General features: G+C 37.3%; 1 protein-coding gene across 4 annotated transcripts; it reads right to left on the reverse strand.

Moving 5' to 3' along the window:
* On the reverse strand, positions 1-27882 carry PUM3 (pumilio RNA binding family member 3). 4 transcript variants are annotated; one of them, XM_084504302.1, is made up of 17 exons: positions 27725-27882; positions 26199-26384; positions 24424-24559; positions 23591-23666; positions 22675-22768; positions 22392-22458; positions 21460-21634; positions 19425-19528; positions 18817-18895; positions 16589-16687; positions 15756-15809; positions 13313-13393; positions 9501-9643; positions 8528-8750; positions 7166-7253; positions 4990-5080; positions 1-239 (listed from the first exon to the last, which is right to left on the reverse strand). In XM_084504302.1, exons 1-17 carry the CDS (start codon positions 27819-27821, stop codon positions 110-112), a joined length of 1923 nt encoding a protein of 640 aa, XP_084360428.1. In that variant the 5' UTR covers positions 27822-27882; the 3' UTR covers positions 1-109. The 4 variants fall into 4 exon arrangements, with proteins under 4 accessions (XP_084360428.1, XP_084360429.1, XP_084360430.1 ...); XM_084504303.1 differs by having other exon boundaries at positions 26199-26381; positions 27725-27880; XM_084504304.1 differs by lacking the exon at positions 15756-15809.
* Positions 27883-27920: the final 38 nt, after the last annotated feature.

A 27920-nucleotide genomic window follows, 5' to 3' on the forward strand; every position in this document is an offset into this window, starting at 1 on the left:
TTGCTTTAAAAAAGGTTTAATTTACAAATGCTTTTTAGACATGGAGCAGAATCTTACCAACTGGGAGTTCATTGCATAGTTGTATTTGAAGCTAAAAAGATCAGTTACACTAGGAAGTCAATTTCTCCAGTAATGCTTCTATTCCTTTCACATTTTTGTTCAGCTTCAACTGTGGGACAAGCTTTTTCAGTCCTTTTTTGACTGCATTTGCCACTTCTTGATCAGTGCTCCGGAGAAGGCTACAAAAGGAGGGAAAAAAAGGGGCATGAAAGGTCAGAATACAGGTCATATGAAAAGCTGTCCGTATTATGAAACAGTTAACTATTTCAAAACAAGACAGTTCAAGGCAGACTATTATCTTCTATTACACAAAGATGTAAAATTTTCTGAAAGCAGGAAATACCACATAAGAACACAACCAACACAGGATAAATAAGACCCAGAGGAGCTGCAGAGCCCAAGCTGAATCTCCTGCTCAAAGCAGGTTCAAGCATGAAGTCAGATTGGGCTGCTCACGGCTTCATCTGGGGTGTAAAGTCTCCCAGCCTACATGGTCCACAGCTTTACAGCCAGCCAGGCTGTCCTGGTGGGAAAAGGCTTCCCCTCTCTAGCCTAAGCCTTTTGTGTCTCAGCCTGTGCCATGCCTCTTGCCCTCCCACCAGGCATCACTGTGCAAAGCCTGGCTGCATCTCCTCCATCCCATCCTGCCAGTGCCAGGGCTGCTGCTGGGTACCCCAAAAGCCAACCCCTTCTCCCAGCTGACCTGGCCCCACTCCACAGCCTCACCTTACAGGGCAAGTCCTCCAGCCATGACTATACTAGCCAGTCACTACTGAACTCAGTCCAGTTGTCGATATCTTTCTTGTAATGGGGGTTCTAAAACTGGATGCCGTGACATATGCCTAATACACATCAAGTACTTTTAATATTCTAATTCTGTGCTTCCTTTATCACGGGGCTACAGAAACTTAACAGTCTTGGTTGTTTTTTAGTTGTTGTCTTTTTGGAAAACAAGCTGCCTTTCTTAGATAACTTGCTCCCCAGAAACAAGGAAATTCACAGTAAGCTTACTAGAAAAGTAAAAGCTTCTTTCTTGCACACCCACATGTGCAGTGACTTCTCCCCTTCTTTGAGGCAGTAGTGAAACATGCTTGTATTACAATGCAAAGTAGAGGTAATGGCACATCTATTTTGCCAATTCTAAATGGTGAGTGAACACTGCCTAAAAAGTTTAATGTTTTCTGCAGCCAGTATGTGCAGCAGAATTAAAAGTCACAGTGGCATCCAAATAAACTAAGATCGGAAGCAAACTATAACACATGTACTGATACCAAGAGGGGCGTGTGACACTGCTGGTCTTTAAAAACCCTAGGATTCTTCCACCTGGATCACAAATTTGCAGCTATCTTAAAAGCTTGTTTCTAGCATACTCTTTAAACAAGCCTTTAGCAGTCCTCCAATACATAAAGGGGGCCTACAAGAAAGCTGGAGAGGGACATTTTATCAAGGACTGCAGAGACAGGACAAGAGGTAATGAATTTAAACCAAAATAGGGTAGATTTAGATTAGATATAAAGAAGAAATTCTGTGATTCTATGATTCTATGCATTAGATATGGCAAGCTGAACTGAGTAAAAACAAAAAAGAAATTATTATAGTTCAAGGAGAGATTTAAATTTTACCTTCTTATGACTCTGTATACTGTGCAGGATGACAATGCAATAGGCAGGAAAGCATGTGATGCCCATTGAACAACACTACTATTTTCAGCCACTTTATTCCTATATTTAACTCTATGACTAACAACTTCCAGTGACACTTACCGGAAGTACTTATTTGCTACTTATAGCTGTAGCAGTATTTAATCTAGAGGCCTTCCTTAAAATTGAATTCAACACAGGCCAGCGTCATACTTTTTCAGCTTTTCTATAGGTCATGTACACCCATTAAGAGCAAGAAAGTCAAAAGTAATGACAAAAGATGTGCTGAATACACTGGCAATTAACATAGGGAGACTCACCTGGTTTGCCACCTGGTACAAAAAGCATACAGAAGTGGCAGCAAGCCATTCTGGACTACACTTTGATATTTTAGAAGGGAATTTCATCTCCCAGTGCTGTATGAAAACATGTAAAGCTGTTTTCAAATTGCTGGAATCCACAGCTATTTCAAGACACCACATTTTTAACGTGGAACATCTACATGTCTAATAATGCAGCCAAAAGATTATGATAGTATTTTTTTTTTTTCTGAAAGTTCTTCTAAAATCTGGTAAGCAGATATCTACGTATTTTGTGGATATAAAATGTAACTTCTACAAGTTACAAAAATTGCACGTGGAGATGAATAAAGTTGGTGTATCTATCCTGATGTAACATACCATTGACAAAATCAGTACACTGAGGAATGGTCAGATGTAGAGATATAACTAGAATAGCATCCATAAAATTCAAGTACTTAAAACATTTTATTTATACTAAGCTTGACTGCTTGTCTGCAGAGGGCTCTCTCATAACCTAAGGACTCTTCCAATACTGCATGCTTGTGCTAAGTCAGAACCGGGTCCCAGATTCTTTTATAAAACCAAAAGCTATTAGGACATTGAAAGGATAGTGTTCAGAGGATACCAGGTAGCTAATCAGTTGAGTGCAGTCAATGAGCTGCACATAACTGGTGAATGAGCTTAAACGACTCAAAAGCCGAAAGCTTCAAATGGACTGAATGAGTAATTCTGAGTTTCAGATCTGCATGTAAGTAACAGATGGCTTCCAAAAGCCAACAACACAATAGAAATTAATCATAGCTTCAAGGAGAACTGTCAGTATCTGCAAGTTACCTCTGTAAGAGGGATCTGAGCTCTCTTATGATAGGAGAATAACCTATTTTTTTTTTAGATGAGAAGTTTTTAAAAAACTCAAGTGATTCTATTGAAACAAATTGCAGTCATTATACATACATGAGTAAGTTAAATTTATCACTGCTGTATAATTTAGGTAACCTCTCTATATTTCAGTGCAAGCAGTTGAACAAGAAAAGGACTAATTACATGTGTTACTGTGCTAAACAGGTGTCACATGGTATGGAACAAATACAGCTGGTTAGATTTACGTGTTCTCAGCCGCCTAAACAAAAGGGCATCCTGCCTAGAGAGTCATTAAGAGAACCTCAACCGATTCAGATTTACTTAGAATCAAAAAGGAATACTACCCCCCAACACACAAATACAACAAATAAACCACAACTCCCCACTACTTTTATATCTCCATCCAGATAGATGAGGTTCAATTTCGGTGATAAGTGTTCAAACTGACAGTCCAGGAGATAAGCACACCTACTTGGTAACAAAGTACCCTTGTCAAATCCCCACCCTGTAGTTCCATGTATAATATCAGAAAGGAAAAAAATAATTTCTCCTTCCTATGTCACTTCCATAAAATAACATCACTCCTGTGTTCACTTCTACTAATATGTAATTATTAGTTTCCTGTTTTTTCCAAAAGTCTTCAAAACCTATTGAAAAACTGTTGTCATACCGACAGCTGAACAGCTGTTAAAGTGTCATGCATGGAAAAAAAATATCCATTAATTTACTTCAAAACATCATTTGGACAATCAGAATAGCTTAGCACATAAAGCAGCAACAGCACATGTTAAATGAATCTCCTCAGTCTTAAGTTAGGGAAAGAAGTCCAAGCATGAACACACTGTCAGTGTACAAACCTTTATAAGAGATCTCTACTGAACATCTGTGCATAGGATTAGATTATAAACATTAGATGCATTTATTGTAGTTGCAAGATACAAAAAAAAAAAAAGAAAAAGAAAAAGCATTCTACTTTTGTTAACTGAACAACCTTAACCACCATACCTATGACTACTATGATGTTGTCTTGTATCAAGATTACCACTACTCTTCTACTACCAGTTCTTCTCAGTAGTGATCTGAGTGGCAATGACTAAACAAGTTAGAATTAAACTGCAATTTCAGAAATAGACCTTCTGTTAAACATCTTTTGATTCATCTTGCAAAAGAGAATGAACAAAGTAGCCTCACTCTAAGCTAATAAGAAGCAGAGATGGAAAGCAATCATCAAGGAACCCAAAGTAACTTTAGGAGGAGAAGGGAGGTGGAAAAAGGGAGAAGTTTCATTTTTCAGAAGTATGTTGTCTGAATTGTTTGCTGATTTTGGCTCAGTGAAAGTCTTTACGAGGAGCCAGCAGTGTGATGCTGACCCAGAAGTTCCACAACACAGACCACACACTTAAGTCTTAAGACAAAACCTTGGGTTTCTATGACCTGACACTGACATTTAGTTACAATGTGAAAATAGCAATGGTTAATACAACTGTTCGCATTTGATAAAAACAAAATTGTAATGTTAGTGGTCTGATTCCTGTGCACTCTTTTTGATCGTACTAGTTGTATCATTCATGACTTTCAAGTTGTAAACCAATCAGCTCATCATAATCCTTTTCACGGTCTATTCCAAACACTTTCCTACTTCAGTATGAAACATGCTCAGGCTCCATAATTAATGCATCAAGACAAAGTAGCAAGTTACAGGAATAAAAACTGTATTTGTGCATACTGACCCCAACCACAGGTATTTCAGGGTTTATTATTTTAATACGTGGAGTCCCCCTTTAAGTCTTTTGCATTGGGAAAGCATGCATTGGTAGGTACAAGATCAAAAAACATGTATTTTAAGATCAAAAAACATGATTATTTTTTTTTAATCTTAAGATTTCTTCCAACATTGAACTACTTCCTACAACTGCAAAAGCCTGAGCTCAAGGGACAACCTGTAGAAATTCAGTTTTAATTTTTCCAGTACTTTATTCCAATCAAAACTTATCAGTGGCATGGATGACAGTATTCCATGAGCAAAAAATGGAATTATGCTGGTAGAAATTGTAACTAATGTTCTCTTAGCTGTTCAAGAAATTAATACTGGGGCCTAATCAGAAATAGTCATGAGCCTTACATACCAACAAAGAACAATGGCACCTCGATTTACTTTTGCCCAGGTCTTCAAATTCTCAATACCAACACGTTCCAGCAAAGTTCTTCCGAAGCAACCTGTAAAACATGGGAAAGGAGCAGGGGGAGAAAAAATTAAGACAGTAACTTTATACAAAGAAACATACTAAAAATTATCCGTGGCTGCAATTTAATCAAATAGATTTTATCCATCGAGTATTCACAAATTTATGCTCTCTTGAAATAATTGGCTATCCAATGCAGTGATACCTCTGCAGATTGTAGTTCCAAGCATTGCTTAAAATTAGACAGTAACAACACAATGTGACAGTTTACTATTATAAAGAAGTATATCCGCTGCTTCTCTTTTAAATGGTTTCAAAGACTATCCACATCTCAAAAAAGGCAATTACTCCAATGGAAGAACTTGGTAAGAATGACATCAACACAAGAGATAATTACATGCAACTTACTAACGCAGATACCTGTCCTGAAAAATGCTGTTTTCTAGCATTTGACGCTACAAGCAAAGAAACAGAATTTGTACAAGGTGCAAACTGACATGACAAAACAACATACCCTCTGGTATCTTCAGATCAAATCCTTTAGTGACACATGAAAACCAACCTGACTCTTATTTCTTTCAGTTGTACTGATACTACAGGGCTCTACTTCTTCAGTAGCTTTGAAAGCATAACTTGATTTGCATTACACTAAATATGTATGTAAAAGAAAGAAACAAAGCTGACCGTAAGCCCATAGTTGAATTTGACGAACTGAAACGGTTATCTCATCCCTGGAAATGTTCAAGGCCAGGCTGGATGGAGCTTTAAGCTAACTCATCTAGTAGGTGTCCCAGCCCATGGTAGGGGGGTTGAAACTTTAAAGTCCCTTCCAATCCAAATCATTCTATGATTATACAAACTTCGGGGAACCAGATCTTATAACTTGTAAGCTTAGCAAATTTATCAGGAAGTAACCAAAAGAACCCCCATCTTCAAGCTCCCAATAAACACTGAAGCTATTTTTCACTGTCACTTTAGATTAGAATTCCAACCAAAGAACAGGTCAGTTTTTATTCAGCTGTTCCCTATGTGATAATGATTTGTGAGTTTATTGCATTAGCATTAAAAAACAACCAACAATTCTGAATGGCACATTCTTCAGACAAAATCAAGGAAACCAAAGGGAAACACTTGTGTTTAAAAAAGGAATTGTGTATTGCTAGCAGAATAAAAAAACAAACAACAAAACAACAACAACAAAAAAACCCACTATTATAATCTCAATTAGTCTAGTCTCTGAAAGACAGTCAGATAAAACTTCCTCTTTGAACATTTCCAATCATGCACTTGGGAAAAGTAGTAACAAAACAGCCTCCCTCGAGGAACATTTAATAAAGGCCAGCAACCTCTTATTTTTAAAATGAAACAGTAGATGGCTGGACACTAAGAAAAAAAGGGTTTAACACAATGAAAAAGCCCCCTACACACAACAGAAGTTCACGTTATAGTATGCCTCCCACCCATTTCCATTTTTCAAGGTTTTCATATGAAAAAAGTAATCTCTATTAGGATATGGTGATTCACAGAACAAGATTTTGCAGTTATGTAATAAAATGAGTTCAAAAAAGCTAAATTAAGATGAGAACATCTGTGCCCAATCTCTGCCTTCTGGGATATAAAATAGCAAAGATGTCCTATTTTTGTGCCTGAATTATTGTAGCAACAGTTTTAAGGCAGTAACTCAGCACCACTAATGAACACAGTATGGATTACAGCTTGGCTTACAAGCAGTAATGAAACAAGTCTTCCTGTCAGAAAAGCTTTACATTTTCTATAATTATCCTTTAAATTGCTGAGAATTTGGGCAAAGAAAGACATTTTAAGCGCAGAAACGAACAGAGTCCCAAATACACTGTAAACCCAGAGAACAAAAACAGACTAGTACTTGCTTTGTATAAAAAAAAAAAACAACACGATCTTTTGCATTCTGTTCATGCAACAACTCACAACAGCAAAAAAAAAAAAAAAAAAAGATAATAGCAATGATCTTAGAGAGTATATTATATTTTCCAAATATCAGTAGGTTTAAAGAAATAAATGTAGCAAACTTATTTTAGGTCAGCTAACTAATTACTCCAAAGTCAAAATTTGATCAACTAAAGTTGAATTTCAAACATACCTTCTTTTCCACTCTCTCGCATTTTTTCATCTTGCTCTATTAGCCATTTCAATACTAAATGACCTGCTGGATGTTCTGCAATGTGAAGCTTTAAGGGGGGAAAAATACAAATTATTCAGTGATAACAATACAAAATGTAGTTCTGTAGTTATTTTTGCATGCTTTATATACTTTTCCCTTTGTGGGAAGCCACCAAACCACACTCATCCATTTAGTCATTACCTTTGCAAATATCAGCAAGTCTGATGCAAACATCTGAACACTTATTTAAAATGACCAGCTTATTTATTTTACTTTCTGCCCTGTAGCATCTGACTTTTAGTAATATAAATTGTATCTGTTGCTCCACATCCACTAATGTTTCATCTATCACTCCTAAGACTTCATGCTTACTTAGCAGAATCTCAAGGTCTTGTTGCCTCTACATGAATATCCGGACTTTTCATGTTTTCATTGATTCCAAAATTTACTATAGTATGACTTGCAGAAAAGTACAGAAGACAATAGTTCATAGAAAATTCTACCAAATGCCAATCTAAAAAAAAAAAAAGAAAAAAGAAGGGTAGAGGCACGTGTTTCATGGCATGGCAGAGACGCAAGAAATCTAGTTCGTTTGTTAGGGACAGACAATACTTTCAGTATTCTTCCTCCAACAGTAAACTGACTTGCTAACTCTTATGTGAACTATATATATTGCGTTCTATAGGCACTGCAGTGGAAGGGGCACTGCAAAACTGGGGGAGACCAAGACAATTCAGCAAAACTTTAATAATCTTGAGAGCATCTATCTCACATACAGTCTACACAGCACTTTCTATTTTCTAGTCTACAGAGACTTACCTGCCTGACTCAACAAAATCAGAAAAGGCCTCTCATGCACATTTTGAAGAGAAGGCCATACTACAGAGACACTGTTATCTAAGATCTTCCCTTTCATGGATATATACATGTACATACCTGAAAGCTAAGGGACCCTAACATTTGCAGTGCAAACAGTTCAGTGAACTATAAAAAGTTACTAACTACTTGATTTCATAGTGATAATATTAAAAGAGAGCCTGCGTAACATGACTGTTAGCTACCTTTCAACCAAATGTTTAAATTAATTCTGGAAGACTCAAGACTATGAAGTACCTTGCTCTCAAATTCAGATGGAATGTTGGCTCAAGCCTTCGTTACTCCAGACACAATAAGCTATTAAAGAAACATGTCAGGAAACAGAACGAAGACCACTTCTAGTGTATGAGTCTATCATGGAAGATCATTGATCTCTTACGCAAAAGAGAAAAATGAACAGACTTTGTGCTAGTAATGAAACAAATGCACTGCAAGGTATCAGCATCTTATCCTCTGTTACATTACCTGCCCATCATGGCCACCTGGAACCAGCTCTTCTGCTGCTAAATTAGCAATTGCATCTAATGTGGGCTGGATTTCACCAACAGCTGTTCTTAAAATGTCAGCAACCAAGACAAAGGTAGCTTTGTCCATCACTACTTCTTGGCAATGTTCTTGCAAATATTCTAGCAAAGGTGGGGAAATGGCTTCCAGGAGTTCACGGCGGCGGAGTTCTGTATTCTTCTTGCTGACAAAAGAGACAGCAAATTACTGTAGAAGACTTGCTCCTCATGCACATCAAGTCAAAAGAAATTCAGAATACACATACATGTACTATTTGAGACAGCTATATATTACCGAAAAGTCAAAACCATTATTCTTCCCTCTGTTTCTCATACAATTAAATATTGCACACATTTTAAGAACACAGAATGAGGAAGTATACAGCATTTAAAGCTGTCAGTAAACTTCATAGAGTATTTTGTTAACAACGGTTACTTGACCTCCATATATTGCCTATTCATTCTGTTACCTCAACTACTGAGAGAGATGCTTAAACAAAGTTGCTGCTTCTTCAAAAGCTGATAAGCTTCAATGTCATTATCAATATTGGGGACTGAATTCAAACAAACATTTTACATTTCTATTGCTAGATTTTAAGATATACTTTTATGCAACTCAAAATGCATATTAATATTTTACTTTTATTCTGCATTTGATATAGGAATTTAAACAAAGAACACATAGTATTTTTTGCCCTTTACAGAAGGGGAAAACTGCTGATCACCAAAACACTGATAATCACCAATCATCACACACAAGCTTCAAACCAAATGTATAGGAGTTAGGACTTCAGATTAACGTATCTAATAGTATTTGCACATTATACAAAAGCGTTTATATTACTTAGATATATTATAAAGAAAATTTATCATGCAGAAGTTGGATGAACTCTTCTGGACTCTAGGAAAAAACTTAAACTTGCCATCTCAGTTACCTATAGGCATTTCCATCACCCTGTTGCAGAAGTGTGATGATTTCTGGAACAAAATGTGCAGGGTCTCTAGGACTTAGCAAGTACAACAAAACCTTTTTTCCATGTTTGTTGTTAATAATACTGGGCAAGGAAGCATTTATTTCCTGTAAAAGCAAACAAACAGCAACAGATATAAGTAAGTTTTGAGTTACTGGTAATTATTGATTGTCTTTCAAACACAAAGCTCAGGAAAACTAAATACTGTGAATAGGATTCACACATGCTACTAAAATTAAATCCAAAAAAACCCTAATCAAAATGCAAGTTTGCAGAAATGAGAGAAACTTAAAAAAATATTAAGGTTTGATGCATCTGATAAACATGTCTTAATAAGAAAAATACTTTGAAAGAACAAGATTTGTTCTTTTTACTTGCTTGTATCAGCACGAACACTGCATATTCTGGTATGTCAGATGGTCAGACATAATCTGAGTAGAAGTCATAACCTCAACAGATCAAACATACAAAGCATCATCTACCACAGCACCTACAATCAATCACTGAAACCATGCTGACTTTGAAATGGCTGTACATAAGTACATACACACTGTTGACAGTGCTTAGGAAGGAAAACTCCATCTTAAATTGATCACAGAACATCAAAAAAGTTTCAATAACTGAATAAAGCTGACTTCTGCCACAAGCACTACCAGTATTATTTGCAGTTTATTTAAGCATTAGAAGAAAACACCGGGTTTTCTCCAGAGACCAGCGGTTGGCTAGGAATAATTCTTTTGTGGGCTACAGAGTATGTACCTCACACCCTCATGCAATGACAGGGCTAAGGAAGAAATGCTTTAGTATATAATGGAATTTTCTTGCTAATACAAGTACATTATTATATTTGGACAGAAGCACCTACCTTAGCCCATAGGTTTGTACTCACATTTTTGTCAGCATCTTGACAAATGCCCTTTCATAGAGTAATAATTTTCTTTTTATGCAAGTAACACTGAAGAACCCTGAATACCATCCAGATATTCATGACTATTGCAACTATCAATTCCCTCTTAAAGTCTATCTACCAATGTCACAATTTTTAAAAACAAAGGAAAAATAATCCTGGACTTTGAAATCAACCCATGGCACAGCCATCTAGCATAAAAAGAAATGCCTTTATTTTCTGTTAAGTCCTTCAAAATTCTATTTCCCCATCTGATTCTGTGATTCTGAAAAATTACAGAACTTCCTCACCAGAACTGTGAGAAAGTATCAGGAGAAACTCTAAACGGCAACGGATATTGTTACATCGATAGCATGTAACACTAGCACTGCTTACTCAGAATTCTTACAGCCTTCCCTCTGAAATCCGCCTGAATTCTAACACGTGCCAAATACGTATTTTACAATTCCAATCATATTTGAAGGTTTAAGACAACATACTTATTCTCTGGTCTAGGATTAAGACTCTGCATAGCTGAGAGATAAGGATAGACTTTCCTCTGAGGCTTTTAAGAGCTTACAACTTTCTCTTACATGGGAATTCCCTACCATTCTGCCAATCCACATAAGCAATCTGTTTTATAATACAACAACAGCAACAAAAGAGAAATACTTGGCAAACACTGCTTTTTCTCTTCCCCAGATCTTCATTATTTTCTTTCCTTCAATTAAGCTTTTATTATGGACAGAATTATTAACATGTATAAAGTATTTCAGAAATCTAACTTTAAGAAAATTAAGTTTTTGATTGTTCCATAGAGTGTGCTTCAAGACCTGATTTCTTGATGCTTCTACCTCATCGTCAAGTTACTAGTTTTCTTTCCCCATCTGAAGAGCTGGTTTTGATCTGACTTGATACATTTTTCCTTTTCCTTGACACCTTTTTCATATTTTTGGCCTCATATAAACCCAGACAGGCTAATTCTGTATATGCAAAGGCCACCCCTTCTTATTCTCCTGTATTCCTCTGTCCAGATTGATGCAGTAAACACTCCATTTGCACCAAACAGTAAACACTCCATTACCCAGGATAACATAAGGAGGTCTCAGACGGCAGAAAACCACAGATGATTCTGTAATTAAATGGCACTTTGGGAGCTAAAGTCAAACGCAGTATCTTAACTAATAAGTGCCCAGCATGCTGAGTGCTTGCAACATAGAACAGTAAGGCATCAGTGATCTTGTACAAAGATGCCCTGATCTTTCAGGGCTTATTTTTTTGGAACTTGCCCAAAGGCATTACATTGTTGAATAGACTCTGGAAACAAAGCCAGCTGTGATCACAGTTAATATACGTAAGGAACACAAACCACCTCCACGCTGGAACACTTTCAATCTTTCTATACACACAGGAGAGGAACAGACTTCATGATGAATATCTGTGTTAGGATACAGAAATCTGGAATGTTGTATAGGGGGAATCAAACAAAAATAAAAGCAAAGCAAGCCTCCTCATGACTGGTTTCTCATACTCCTTCTCCACATACAGAGCATTCACCTTGTTATCTACACCTCCTTGCCACTGCCTCCCAACGTCTGTGATCCTATGCGTATCATTAATGATCACAAGTATGACCATAAGCACACTGCAACCTATATATATCAACATTAATTATTTTACCTGCATCAAAATTGTGTGCTATAATGTCTTTTTTCTCAGTGTGAAAAGACAACTTGATGGTCATTTACAGTTAAAACAACTTAAAAGCAGTAACTTTTGCATGTAAATATGGTCTAAGTAGAAATACCTTACTACCATTAAAGTGTTTTTTTGAAAGAAAATGGGGAAATGGGGCAATCCAAAAGGAAGCAGATGCAGACTACATCATACTACCATTACTGTTCATCATGCAACCTCATGCAGGTGCTGCAAAACAGCTACAGCACTCTTTGTGTTTCAGACACCTACCTATATCCATTTTGAAGGTCTGATAAAAATATTACATGGATTTTATCCAGAAGGCCAATTTTCATTTAATTATCAACACCTTATGCCAAGTATCAAATTCTGACAGTTAATGTGAGTCTACATATTCAGCATCCAGACAAAAGTCTCCAACTAATTGTTCTTGTTCAAACTGATGTTATATTATCATAAAATAATAGAATACTCTGGGTTCGAAGGGACATAAAAGAACATGTGCTTCCAATCCCCCTGCCATGGGCAGGGGCATCTTCCACTAGACCAGGCTGCTCAAAGGCCCATCCAACCTGGCCTTGAACACTTCCAGGGATGTGGCAGCCATAGCTCCTCTGCACAACAGGTTGCAGTGCCTCACAACAGTATAGTCAGACATGTTGCCACGTTCCTCTAAGATAGCAACAGCTCATCTTGAAATCTTACTTTCCAAGACACTACTTGGAAATGAGTATATGTTAAATAACCTTTTTTGCAACAAAAAAGCTTACATTACAATGACATTCTAGCCATGGATATCATTGACTTTTTATGTTTGCCCATAAAATGTATAAGGAATCTTCCTCATTCTAAAGTTTTACATCACTTCAATCCTCGCCATACTAGCAGAGCTCAAACGTTTATGACAAAGACATTTTCCATTAAAGAGATTGAAGTCATTCACTAGCTAGAATGAACATACACAAAAAGGGCAATTTTCAGCAAGCAGTGAATCAAGCTTAAATTCAAGTTCAATAAATTAAAGTGCTGAGTCATCTATGACAAAAAAAATGACACAAATACAAGGAAATACACAAGTTGGAAAGGAATTAAATGATTCGTAACAAGTGGATGGATTCCTACTTTGATCCTTCAGTGCAATGACAAATACAAAGACACTAATTAGTACAGTACTTCAGGAAAAACTACTTACAGATATAATTAACTGTTTCACAAGTTTAGTGTCATCGATGCAATCAAATGCTGCCAGCAAGACCAAATGAGAAAATTCACCCTGCAAAGATGAGACATGAGAAAGCTTCAAGAACATGTAGCAGAGTTCTACAAACACAGTAACTCATTTAGAACCAACATTTATGACAGTTTGTCTCAAACATGGCACAACATAAGTCTACAAGCAAATTCTATCCACTGTCACAGAATGTCGCAGAAAACCTCACATTTAGGCTCTCTGAAAGAAAGAGTTTGTTGGTTTTTTTTTTTGTTTGTTTGTTTAATAGAAGCCTCTTAAAAAAGATTTCATGAGGCATTATAACTTAATACATTGCTTTATCATATGCAAGCTGTTAACCTCATCCAATTGCATGATAATCGTTTGAAATCACAGGATTTGCCTTGCTGGAACACATAATCATAGGATGGCTTGGGTTGTAAAGAACCTTAAAGACCATCTAGTTCCAAACACCCTGCGGTGTGCAGGGATGCCATTCACTAGATCAGGTTGCCCAGGGCCTTGTCCAACCTGGTCTTGAATACCACCAGGGATGGGACATCCACAGCTTCTCTGGGCAACCTGCTCCAGTGCCTCACTACCCTGTGAATGAAGAATTAAAAACTGAATTAAAAGTGAGATGTATCACATGCTGTACTTCTGGAGAGTATGTATCTAGCAAATACAAGCCCATGGAGCAGGGGCACCACCCAATTCTCTTGTACGTCAGTGAGACACTGCATGAATGCGAGGCCAGACCTTCAATGTACTCCAAAACTGAAGTGTTACTCAACCACAGTCTCAATTTTTTTATACAAGCATACATCCATATATAACATAAATTATTATTGGTATTAGAAAATCATGGAGAAACATTACATTGGCCAGTTGTCTCTAAACTGGAGTGTGCAAGACTATCCACTGGGGTGTGAGACTAAGTACTCTTTTGTAGCATTAATAAAGCAAATGCTATTTAAAGATATTTTCTTAACCTCTAAAATTATATTTTTGTGTATACTTTATAATGTATGTAACGTATTAGTACAGTTGTACCGTATATTATTTATAAATACATATACTGGGGATATGTGTTCATAAGTTTTTACTAATACAGTTGCATTACCAAAAAAAAGCCTGGAGACCGATGACCAACTACTAGTAAACAGAACACAGCACCCAAAAGGGAATACATTTAAAAAGCATATCTTTATGGTTGCAGTTTTGCCCTGTAACATGAAAACTAGTTGCAACTGCTACTCTGTTGGTGTCGCAGTCTCCAATCATACTTCTCATTAAAAAAACAAATATATACAGACTTCTTCCATTGTACGTCAATTCAATACTAATTCATTTTAGAGCCCCCTGACTTAAAAATGCATTGAGCACGTTCTAAAACTAATATGCTTAAACAACTTTCCCAATGACATCCCTAGCGTATCTTAGAATCATAGAATCATAGAATACCCTGAGTTGGAAGGGACCCTTAAGGATCATCAAGTCCAACTCTTGACACCGCACAGGTCTACCCAAAAGTTCAGACCATGTGCCTAAGTGCACAATCCAATCTCTTCTTAAATTCAGACAGGCTCGGTCTGAATTAAGAAATTAAGAAAAAAAAAATTAAAAAAAAATCTTAATTTTTGTTGTTCTTCTGCATACAGATTTTATTTCTAATAAATTAATGAAGGGGTAGTATGAAGACAAAACATAAAGATAGGCTTGAAGATACCTGCTCTTTCTGTCTTCAACAGACTCTCCTATAAACTAACTCTCCTATACTTTAATTGAAGAAAAAAACATAGAAAAAAGATTCATAATTAACTCAGCTATTTTAGAGAATACCAAATGTAGTGCCTGCAATGAAGTTTCTTAGTGTCTCCAAATAATCAAGTTGAATATATTCCATACTATCTAGTACAGCATCACTATTGCAAACCTCATCACAGGGGAGGGGAGACCTCATCACAGTCTACAACTTCCTCGTAAGGGGGTGTCGAGAGGCAGGAGACCTTTTCTCCATTAACACTAGTGACAGGACCCGCGGGAACGGGGTTAAGCTGAGGCAGGGGAAATTTAGGCTTGACATCAGGAGGGGGTTCTTCACAGAGAGGGTGGTTGCACACTGGAACAGGCTCCCCAGGGAAGTGGTCACTGCACCAAGCCGGTCTGAATTTAAGAAGAGATTGGACTGTGCACTTAGTCACATGGTCTGAACTTTTGGGTAGACCTGTGCGGTGTCAAGAGTTGGACTTGAAGATCCTTAAGGGTCCCTTCCAACTCAGGATATTCTATGATTCTATGATTCATTTTATTAAGACCTCACAGTTGTTTCTACTACCAAAGCACATTAAAATCAGCCTCTAAGCATTAAATCAGGTATTTAAGAAATTTTTATTTATGAAATAAATGACTAATGATCACTCACCGTTGCTATTTTTTCAATATATGTCTTCATAGTTTTCACAATGACTTTTCTGTCCTATTAAAAAAGAAAAACTTGAGTGAGCCTATAACATCAGTGATTCTGAACAACTGAATTGTTATTAACACCTTCAGAAAGATAACCTACAATTTGCTTCCTAAAGCACAGAATAGTTACTGATGTCCAACATTTGCAATATTAATCAACATCTAAACAGCAGGATAAATGGCTAAATCCGAATTGTGAAAGAGTCAGTCTTGGGGCTGTTCTGTGAGATGTCCACACGTTCACTCTAGGAATGTGAGTACATAAAAAAGGGGCATGTGAAAACATAAAAAAGGGGCAACTTCAAAAAAAATATTCACCTATATCCCGTCCATTACTTAAGAAATAGCAATGCACTTGGCACTCTTTGCTTGGAAAGAAACCCATTCAATATGACCTGAATCTTTAAAAAAGTAAGGACTCTAACCTGTCACAAAACACCTTTGCTAGCATGGTATTTTTTGCAGAAAGCTTCCCCAGGTTTGTTCTTCTAGATATTACAATCATTACTCAGTCTTCTTTAGACACATTACTAACCTCCGGTCCCTAGCAACCTTTTTTTTTTTTTTACTGTCTTCAACAATCAAACTGTTTTTATAAATTTTTATTTTTTTTGAAATAATGTGTGTTTTCTTTTTCTATTTATGCAAAGAGATAGGGCACATTATAGTATTTCCAAAAGCTGATACCCTATATCTACAGAGCTTCAACCCACATGAGCAGTCATAGTCACATATTCTCAGACCAGACTATTTTCAGGCAGAGCTGAGTAGAAAGGAACCAAACAGTACCTTGGGAGTACCATGCCATAAACAGTGCATTGCTACTCGGGCTCCATCATGAGTGTGTGCCAGGTATATGACAGCCTCTCTTATAGCTTCTATCATTTCCTGATGAAGAAAAGGTGGTAAGTAAATGGAGAAAGAAAATACAAGGAATTTTTGCTCATGACACTACAGAGAGCATCAACACTCCTGCAAAATCGCTCTCAGTGGCTTGACCTACAAGAACAGGCCTCAAAAAGAATGCCAAAGACTATAAATGACACAATATTTCCTCTTCCAAAACTGTACATCATGTGAAATCCAAAGCATGTCAAAGTCTGTCACTTGTCCTGTCAGAAAAAATACAAGAAAAAAATCTTTGAGGGGATACAATTTACTTACACATACAGGGCATCTCCTAGAGAGCATGAACTAAAAGGTCATCTACACATCAAAAGATGTAAATCAGATATGACAAGATTGAACCAAAAGTTGGTTTTCATATTGTGAGAAACTAAGTTGTGTTTTTGCAGTAGAGAACTCATTTTCTGTATTCAAAGGTAGTTGCGTAGTCATGACAAGGAGAAATGCTAAGTAGATAAGTGGACAGTAAAAGGCCTCACGGTTCCCAAATAAGGTAGAAGCTTGACAAGGACAGGATCAGCAGTATGAGAACAGTAAAACAAAGATCACAAGTTCTCAAAACATAAAAAAGGGAACAAAAAAAAAAAAAGGCGGGAAAAAGAAGAAATTAAAGGGTTGAAGAAAAAAAAATTACATATATGGTATAGAGGAGCGTCGAGTAGCTTGTGAACCTGTAGTACTCAGGCAATGAGGAAACGGGAGGCAATCAGGTGTTGGGTAATAGGGAATAAAATGTTATGATTTGTTTACTAAAATGCGCTCCTAATTGGAAGGACGCCTGCCATTGCAATCGTGAATAAAATAGCTTCACAGAAGATCCTGTCTGAAGAAAATTACTTGAGATTTTTCTCACAATATAAAATGGAAGAGGTTCTGAAGCCATCTGAAAACAACAGCAGGAAAAAAAAAACAAAAAACAAACAACAACAACAACAACAACAACAAAAAACGAAACAGAAAAACAACAACCTAGGTTACTAAATACTATTCCTGTTATTGTCCGATAGATACCTTGACATGGAGTTTCCATTTTTCTCCCCTTCTAGCCCTAGCTGCTTCTGTCTCTCTAAAAACTGTCTCTAAATTACAGAATTAATGGCATCACTGGCTATGCGCACAGGAAGGGACAGGTCTACAAAAGAGGTTTCCAAATGGCTGCATGTGCACAAAAATAAAAAAAAATGTATCCATCTATCCTTTCATACAGAGAAGATTCAAATGTTACCATATCTGTACAAAAAGACAGGCAAGGGAAAAGAGCCATGCCCTTACTCTTCTTGAGTGGAATTATTATAGGAAACCATTATAGGAACCTTGAATTAGATAAGATCTGTATGTAGAACAGGCCACAAATAATCCACCTCACTAGTTTTGACTGTGTTAACTCTAACAGAAAAAGAGCTCGGTATAGCAGAAAATAGGTTAGACACACAGCAAGTCCAGAAGGCTCCACTTGGCCTAGAGTCAGATGGCACTGAGTTGCAGAATCAAAATGAGGACATTGGACAGGGTTTGGAGACAGGTGACACCAGGCAGGATACTAGCTCATACAGATGTCACTTTACTTGGATAAATTTAGGCCTAGTTTTTGCAAGAGTGGCTGGAGTAAGCTTAAAACTGCAGTTTAATACAGACATAGCAATACAAGCCACATGCTTGGCTTATAGGCAGGAGACTGTTTCGTCTGCTGACAGAAAGGACAAATTTTATTATACTTTGATCAAAAGTATTTTGTAAAACAGCTAGAAGAGGTTAATAAACTTTGAAAGCCGAACTACTACAATTAAAGCCGGAAACAAAGCTTCTATCTTATTTTCCAGCTACTGAGAAGGAACATTTAACACAGAGAAAACATCAGTTTTCCATCACATTAAGTCTTGCATTACACTTTAATTATTTTAAAGTCAAACATCACCAACACTATTGCTTTAGTATAAAAGATCACTCTAAGTCCCCATAAAATAGCACTCCCCAGACATTCATCTGGATGACCAGATAAGAAAAGTTACCATTTCCACTGTATTTCTTTGTAGCTACAATGCTATTTAAACAACATTTAAAACATTTCATTGAAAGGTAAGAGAAAACAAAAACAACCAAAGGATACTTACAGATCTTTGTTTTGGAAAAGCGTAAGTGAAAAAGTCCAAAAATACTTTATGTACCAGTGAGTGTTTTATCACAGCCTCTCTGTATTTGGGAAGAGAAAAAATGAGAAAAAGTCCCCCATTAGCAATGGTTGTAACATAAGCTAACACTGCCTCATCCGTATTTCTAAAAAATACCCAGTCAGTCAGTATGGCATGCAGAAAATATACAGTCACTCCACTTAAGACGTTTAGCAGTTGCGTAACACAGAAAATTCTACCAAAAGGAAAATTCCAAAACTTCGTAAGATATTGTCGCCTAAGACCACTCAAGATTCTTGTCCGATAGCACATTAAGAAGGCATACCACACTGTCCAGAGTTCTATTAGGCAGTGGCAGCAGTAAGGACATTTTACTTTATAGAAATTGAGCTCACAATGATTTAAGATATTTGTTATGGCAATTTTGACAAAGCCATTGTTACTTGTTACTCCATGCAGCGATGTTACAGGTGAAAAGAACAGCAGCATTACTGCTATTCTTCTACATAAGCAGATAATGTAAGTAACAAAGAAACAAACAGGTACATGCTAGATTGACATTAGTTAGCTCAGTTAGTTTTTGTCCTTACTTCTGTGCCATTGGTGTAAGAATCTGCTTCATTTCGTCCAAGATAGCTTCTCTCTTTTCAGGCTGAGCTTCTAATACCTTATCCAGCGTTGGAACGACTGGTGTCTGAAAAGAATGTCCATTCAGAGGTTTAATCATTCCCAGTAGGTATCAGAGTTCATACAAAATTATAACATTCTTCAGTCCCTTGTCAAACAGCAATTCATGAACAATATCACAAACAAAATGAACTTTCTGCAAAACTATCAGCTTTTAGAACTAAAATTCTAAATAAGTGTTATCTACTTTGAATATGTCAGAAGCTATATACTTAAGTTCTCACAAACTGTATTAGTCATTACAAAACAAAAGCTACTTCTATGGACCGAACTGTTTTCTGACAATTGCAGTCAGCTCCTCATGAGACTGTCAGGTACAAAGTAAAATACATGAATCAGCAGTGTGTTTAAGGGAGTCTTGCAGGACAGCAAGATGCATATATGTCAGTCGTCAACACAATAATACATCAACGAATTAAGAAGTTAACAGAGGTCCATGAAATTCCAGTCCAAGAACAGCATGTAGAAATGACTATACATTCTGAATACCGAACTAACTTCTGGTAGAATCATAGAATATCCTGAGAGGGAAGGGACCCACAAAGATCACTAAGTCCAACTCCTGGTCTCCCAAAGGACCACCCAAAAAAATCAGACCATCTGTCTGGGAATGTTGTCAAAGTGTGTCTTGAACTCTGTCAGGCTCAGTGCTGTGGCCACTGCCCTGAGGACCCTGTCCCACTGCCTGACCACCCTCTGGATAAAGAACCTTCTCTTCACATCCAGCCTGAACCTCCCATGTCACAGCTTCAAGCTATTTCCTTGAGTCCTATCACTGGTCACCAGATCAAACTAGACAGATAATTAGAAGAAAACCATCTTCCTTTTTTTCCTATTTGCTATATATTTTGTATATCCTGCTGGAATGGGAGTGGAGAACTTGGAGACAGGAAGAGGAAAATGGGATCACAATTCAAAACTCCACAGAATTCTTTGTCTTTTAAGGATTATGTCATAATTTCATAAAAATCCACCTATTTTTGAGTCTTAGTTTTACACCATGAAGTATGATTATTTGAGGCACTCAAGACAAATGCTAGAATGGTAGAATCTGACTGCATGCTTGATTTCAAAGACTGTATACTCCCAGAAAAATTACAGTCCTTAAACACAGAAAATATGCCTTTTGCATTATAGTGTCGCAAAATGCTTTAATAAAACTTAAGATAACCTGTAAAGAAAAAAAAAAAAAGCTTTCAAGTTCAGAAATATGCTGTTAAATTCCTCTAAAATTCTTCCAGATTTTTTTTATGTAAGGTACAAAAGTCATTCTGCTGTAGTTAATAATTGGGTAAAACAGTTTTGTGCTTTGTAGCAAATAGAATTGTTTGTAACTCCAGTAACAGTAAACCAGATCAGCAAGGAAAATGAACTAGAGGTCAAAACAAAGCAGGCCACGTTTAAAAATCTTTCTGCTGTCTGCTGGGCATCTGCATCTAAATGGTTTCACGAGTTTGGACTCAAGTCCAATAGTCTCTGTGAGAAAAGGAAACTAAGACAAAAATTAGGCTTAAACAGCATGCAGTACATAGATCCAAGCACATTTTCCTTGCACGCAGTTCTCATGGGATATAATCCAGTTCTGATACAAAAGCCAGTTACAGCATTATAAGGGAATTAATCCTAAATCGTATCTCAGCAAGGATGACTACATCAGGCTAGACACTTTGGTAACTCCAACTACAGAATACTAGACTGTCTTTGATGAGCAGAACAAGCTCGTACATGAAAGTAATAGACTTCACATAGCTCAAACTGAAACACTCATCATGGAAATGCACAACTTCCATAGCATTTACTTATGCTAAACTAGAATGCATTTGAACAGCTCAGAGAAACGAAATTTATCAGAAGAAGTAGCAGGTAAGATAGGTAGAGTATCAATAACACAACATACTAGATACCACAACACCTTAGCCTAGAAAGTAATGTAGTCACCTTGTAAACCTGGAAAGTATTCCCATATAGTTCTTCTGTCAGCATATTTCTCTGCTCCAGAATGGCTTTGTCATTATATGCATACTCCACTACAGCAGATGCTTCAGCATGACGGAGCATTTTTTTCACGTGACCTTTAAAACTCTTTATTATTTCTGCAATTTGTGGTTTTGTCCTGTTTCACAGGGAAAGATTGATACCAAGAGTTAAAACGTTAAAGAGGTGATCCAGCATTAGTTTTATTTCTGGAAGCTTATCTAAGTGTTAAGATATCTTATGTTATCTAAGATATCTTATGTTATCTAAGCGTTAAGATAACATGCATGCATCTGGATCAACATTACAGCTTTTACAAAAATAGTGTGAAAACCCAAGGATCTGCAGAAGTTATGAAGGATGATCAAGTATGCATTCTGATAAAACAAAAAGAAACAGTGGATAAACACTGCAGAAGAATGACTTCCTGAAACACTAAGTTTCAGTGAGAACAGAACATCTTTATAAGCCAGTTATTATATGTAAGGCAAAAATCAACTTTCAGCATGCATCTGAGCTTTTTGGGCACTTTTTCCTCAATTATGTGTACAGCTTTAGCTTTACTACTTGCAAAAGAAAAACAACTACCAGCAATCACAGAATCACAGAATGGCCGAGGCTGGAAGGGACCTCTGAAGATCATCTAGTCCAATCCCCTACATGGAGCAGAATCATTTAGAGCTGGATGGCAACCAGGTGGGTTGTGAGTATCTCCCGCGAAGGAGACTCCACAAATTCTCTGGGCAAAATACCAAACACTCCTGTCTCACCACTGTTATAAACATGCTTCCAAATACTTTTGTTTGTTCGTTTGTTTAAATCATCATACATTCCAGAGTATTCACAGTGAAAATGAAACAATGCATGACAGCTAAGCAATCTCACTTCATACTCACCCATACATAAGAAATTTCTTCACTATATTTCTGGAATATTTTGACTTGCTCAACTCCACTAGGCTATCTAGAAGAAGGGAAAACACATTCAGCTAGCTTTTATTTTTCTTGACATTAACAATACAGAACAAGATGCCACTATTTAAGTAATTTTCAAGAGCTCAATAGAAATGATGTATTATTTCAGCACAAAGCAAAAAATATTTTAGCGAAAATAACTCAGCTTGTTTTAATGCACCTTAACAGCAAAGCACAAGAATACAAGTAAAATGGGAAAAAATACCTTTCAATTCTTCAAATGTCTCTTGTCTTTGCTTATCATTACCATACTGAATAAAGCACTGGATCACTCGAGTTGAATCATGTGCAAATGCCAGCTGCAGGACAGATACATTTCATTATCTTAAGCCATTCATATGTCATTATGTACAAAATTTATTTTAATGCATTCTGTCTCTGATATAGCTCTATGCCACATGTAACAGATAACCACTCATAATTGTCATTACAGGTTGCAACAAATCAAGTTTTACGTTTTTTTTAGATCTTTAGAAGTACTACCAAACAATATACAGAGAATACTTGCAATTGCTGACAATTAAGAAAAACTGTAAAATGCATCAAGTATTTAACTCTGAATTAAAACCATGAAATTGTATCTTGTTTTCACTCATATTCTTCGCAATTCCTGAGTGTTACTCTACAGTTACACTTCTGCATGGAATACCAAGAATCCCTTTAGAATACAGCAATATCTCATCGCGCATTTGCACATTTCAAGAATTAACAGAAAGACTGTTTAGTACAGTTAATTATCAGGGCAATGACTTCTGTGAAGCACTACTTGTGAAGCATAACAACAATTGTAACTAACCAAAAGCCTGAGTGGCTGATTTTAAATTTCATTTAACATAGTTTCACTTGACTAAATCTGCTTGGCAAAACAGCCATTCTTATAATAGTCAACTGATAGGCAAAGCATCCCAGGACTACCATTCTCAAATTAAAAGGGGCAGAAGCAGCCTCTCAACCCTGCTAGTTTGTTTGTTTGTTTTAAATGTGGCTAAAATAACATTCCTTCTAGCAAAGAAGGTTGGTACTATATTATAGCATTTATACTTCTCTATTCTTAAAAGGAACTTTTGTGAATTTGAGCACGTTACATGATGTTTGTTACATGGTGTTGATTTTTTCCTTACATTTTTAATTTTTCCTTTAAGCAGCTTTTGTAAATCATTCATCAGCTCTTCCCGCTTCTCCTTATCGCATTTCTTCCTACAAGCAGAGAAGTAAAACAATCTTAATTAAGGAAACATATGATTCAGTTCTATCTATATATTAAAAAGCAAGATGGTAAAAAACAGTATGAAATTAGTGCCTGCTAATCCACATTTACACTGACGTTAATTAAAGCTGTGACTAGATATAATTAAGCAGTTTCAGTGCCTAGAAACCAAAACAGATAATCACACTTTGAAATAATATTCTTCTGAATAACAATTAAAAACACTATAAACTTACACGTACCACCACAGTTGCTCATGTCACTTAGATACTAGATTCTTAAATGTCTTACAAGCAAAAATGAAAAGCACATACAATCAGAGCATAGTAGAATTAACTCCTCCTTCTGACATGGGGCCTCAGTCTGAGAATTACGCTAGCACAGAGAAATAGTATAAACTCCCACAAAAAAAAAGCAGTGATCTAACTCCAAGATCAGATCAAATCAGCGTATGATCTGTGGTTCACAATTTAAAAAACAACATAACTCCTTAAATATTTTATCCTAAAATAAAAGTGACACCAATCCAGACATTTCTACACTCCTAGCATTACAAATCACCACACTTTGCTCGAACACTTACCCTGTGAGTAAATCAGTAAATCATAACATTACATGCTTGAACTGCATGTAATGTTATGATTTACTCACAGAGTTTCACCGTGGAAATACAGTTTCATAGAATTACCAAAGGAGAAAGAATCTCTTTGCAACTTATGACAATAAAAGAAAAAAATAAATCATTACCTTCTAACACTTTCCCATATTTGCTTTGATTTCACAATTATGTCATAATTACTTTTATCACTGAGCTGTCTGCTTTGCTTTAATTCCTTCTTTTTCTTTTTGAAGTCATTCCATTTAGGCTTTTTAGAATCTGACCCTGAAGACAAAAATAAACATATTTTCTATAGTTAACAAGAGAGAAGCAAAGGAATTGTCTATCAGACTGAGCTGTGCTAGCTCTGTTACTTCAGTTCCTAACAAGTCAGGAGCTTTGCCAGCAGTTTCTCAGCTAGCTAATATGAGAGCAGAAGTAGTTAATAAGTATGCGAAGCTAGCTATTTCCACTTCTAGAATACTGGAAGAACAAAGCAAACAATGATTTTCCTCAAAGCTCTGTCAAAAAATGCATCAGAAACCTCTTCACAGCTTGCACACTGACCCTAGATGCACCTTGCACCCTGTGGCTGTACAGCCCCAGGTGATTTTCCCTCTGTCCACATATGGATGGATACTACTTCCATCTCTCAAATGGATACCCTTAAATTGAAGATACATAACTGAAATCTCAGAGAAAGGAAAAAACATAAAAAAATTTTGCAAGCCTATTCTTTTTATTCAAATTTTTAAAACAGGAGATTTTGCTATACAATAGCTATACCCTGCCACACAGCAAGTTCATTTAGAGTGACTTTATAGAAAGTGCCACAAAATGAAATAAGAAAAAAACTTGAAGTGTTTTAGTTTTATTCACATCCTGACAAAAGAAGTGATTGTATATTAGTTTGTTTTCCAGAAGCAAGCGCTATCACTTCTATATGGAACACTACAGATAGAGCTTTAAGTTTTTGGACCCTGAAGCACTGTTCTTTGGTATTCAGCAACATGCAACTAATTACTTTGCCTGTTCAAAAACCATGCTCTCTTTTTACTAAGTGTATTTTAGAATTTCTGTATCACTTGTCCAAAAGTAATAGTGATACTTTGCTTTGAGAGCAACACACCACCATGCAATCTTTCCATCTCTGAAGCCATTCTGCAAATGTGCAACAGCCACTACTCCAGCACTTTTTGCTGTCCTTCAGACAACTAACATTTTTCTAGAGAACTTCAGAATCCACCCTGCAAGATTCCACCTCTCATTTTCTGTTGATGCTTATGTTCAATCATCCCAGTAGTTTTGTTTGACAGCAAAAGTTCTCCTGTACCAAAGTTATAAAAAAAAAACAACTATTTAAACACGCCTTTATTTAGCCTCTCTATCTTAAGACAAAATAAGACGTGAAGTGTATAAAAAAAACACATTTTTTTTTTTTTAAGGCGTGACTAGATATTTTTCTGTGGTCCAAACTAATATAAAGAAGGATAATCAACTTTGTTTCACAAATGTTTTCATTCCAAATTTTTAGCCAGTACTTTTATAAGAGCGGATTCCATTTCTAAGGCAAGTCTACGAATAACTCTTTTTCAGAGTTACATGGAAACTGTCACTTTCATGCTTGCCACAACATTGTCATTTAAATAATCACAGCTTTATGATGGCGTATCAGTTATTTAAATTTGCTGTTATATCTTTACTTTTGATTCCAAAGAAAACTCTTTAACTGTTGATTCTCATCACTTTGGCCTCAGGCTTAACTAGGTGAAATAAATCGTTACACAGAAAAGGCTAAATAGAAAGTAAATTTGGAGGCAATCAATTTGGAAAGGTGATAACAAGATGTGGATAAAAGACTGAGATGAACAATGTGTTTATCAAATCCTCGTTTCCATTGATATCCAGGCTTAAATTTGCTCACCTCCCTCTTCCCCATCCTGAAGTTTCCTCTTCTTTGCAAGACTTCCTGACTGCTGTTTATTCTTGAATTGTTTGATAGTAGCTTTTCCAGGTCTTAAATTTCCTTTCACAGATTTTTTGGAAGTGGATTTGGGCTTTCCCTCCTCATCTCCTTTGTTAGGAAATTTCTTTGGAGGACCCGAATCTACTTAAAAAAAAAAAAAAAATAAAAAGTTAAAGCATTACCCTAAAGCTTCAAAATAACAAATTACAATTATAAAAAGCAGCACACTACTTTATAATATGTAATACCAAATATATATACAGCAACAATTCTTTCTTGCTTCTCAAAGCCAGTGATTTTTTTTTGCAGTCTTAGGTCTTGCAGTTTGCCCAAGAAACCTTGCATTATTTTCCAGCCTGCAGCATAATAGCCCAGGCATAAAAAGGATTGTTCTAAATTAAGGATATTAAAGTCACCAGTCCTACAATCACCTGTTCACAGTTTTAGGTCAGAGCTGTTTTGACATCAGTTCTAACCATTTTGTTAGTTATGTTAGAACTAACAGAACATTCTAACAGGACAGATCAATTTATTGATCTTACAATCAGTTTTGAATGCAACACAGAATCAGACTGGTTTAGGTTGGAAGGAACCTCTGGAGGTCAAGTGGTCCAACCCCCGTATACAAGCAGTAACATCTAAAGCCCACTAAAATGATCAGACTGCTTTTGAAGACCTCCGAGGTACACTCCACAAACACCCTGGCCAACGTCTTCCAGTGCTCCATCACCAGCAGAGTGAAGAAGTGCTTCCTGACGGAACTTCATATGTTCCAGATTGTGTTCATCACCTCTTGTCCTGGCACTAGGCGATGCTGAAAAGAGCATGGCTCCATCCTCTTTGCACCCTCCTTTCAGGTTTTAATACACATTGATAAGATCCCCCTGAGTCTTCTCTGCTCCAGGCTGAACAACCCCAGCTCTTTCAGTCTGGTCTAACAGGAGACGTGCTCAAGTCCCTTGATCACCTTGGTGGCCCTCCACTGGACTCTGTCCAGTAGGCTCATCTCCCTCTTGTATTGGGGAGCCCAGCACTGGACATAGTGCTCCAGGTACAGCCTCACCAGTCCAGAGTAGAGGGGATGGCTACCCTGTGCTGATCTGCTGGAAATACTTGCCCGTCTCTCCTGCCTGTTGAGGCTGTCCGGATGGCAGCACAGCCAGATACACTCCGGTGTATCCGCCACTCATCCTTGATTTGTGACATCTGCAGACCTGCTGCGGGTGCCCCACCATTCAGATCATTAGCGAAGAGGTTAAACAAGACTGAACGCAGTATTGACCCATCGCAGCTCACGCAGCACACACACACCGACTCCTCTGTGCGAACGGGACGGGCAGCGGAGGTCAAGGCGCTCCTGAAGCCCAAGCAGAGGCCACGGCCCGGGCTGCCAGGCCGGCCCCTGCACGCGGCCAGGCGCTCCCGCAGAGCCCGGGCGTGCCGCCACCAGGAACAGCCGCCTCCCGGGGACGCAGCCTCCTTACCGTGGTCTCTCTTGAACTTCCTCCTCCCCTGCGGCGCCTTCCCAGCGGGAGCCTTCCCGCTCCTCGCCGCCGGCTTCCTCCTGCCCCTGCCCTCCATCGCCACGCGGCTGCGGAACAGACGAGAAGCGGCCTCAGCGCCCCGCCCGGCCCGGCCCGCCGCCCGCGCCTCACGGCACCGCGCGACAGCGTGAAGCCA

Source organism: Aythya ferina, assembly GCF_964211825.1.
Source record: "Aythya ferina genome assembly, chromosome: Z".
Classification (NCBI taxonomy): Eukaryota; Metazoa; Chordata; class Aves; order Anseriformes; family Anatidae; genus Aythya; species Aythya ferina.

Bases quoted from the DNA above. Each gene is read 5' to 3' on its own strand.
- PUM3 (XM_084504302.1), bottom strand. From the start codon at position 27,821: ATGGAGGGCAGGGGCAGGAGGAAGCCGGCGGCGAGGAGCGGGAAGGCT. The intron at 23,667-24,423 runs GTAATGATTTAT...CTCTGCTTGTAG, and splicing joins ATATGGGAAAGTGTTAGAAG to GAAGAAATGCGATAAGGAGA. The intron at 22,769-23,590 runs GTAAGGAAAAAA...TCTGTCCTGCAG, and splicing joins TTAAAGGAAAAATTAAAAAT to CTGGCATTTGCACATGATTC.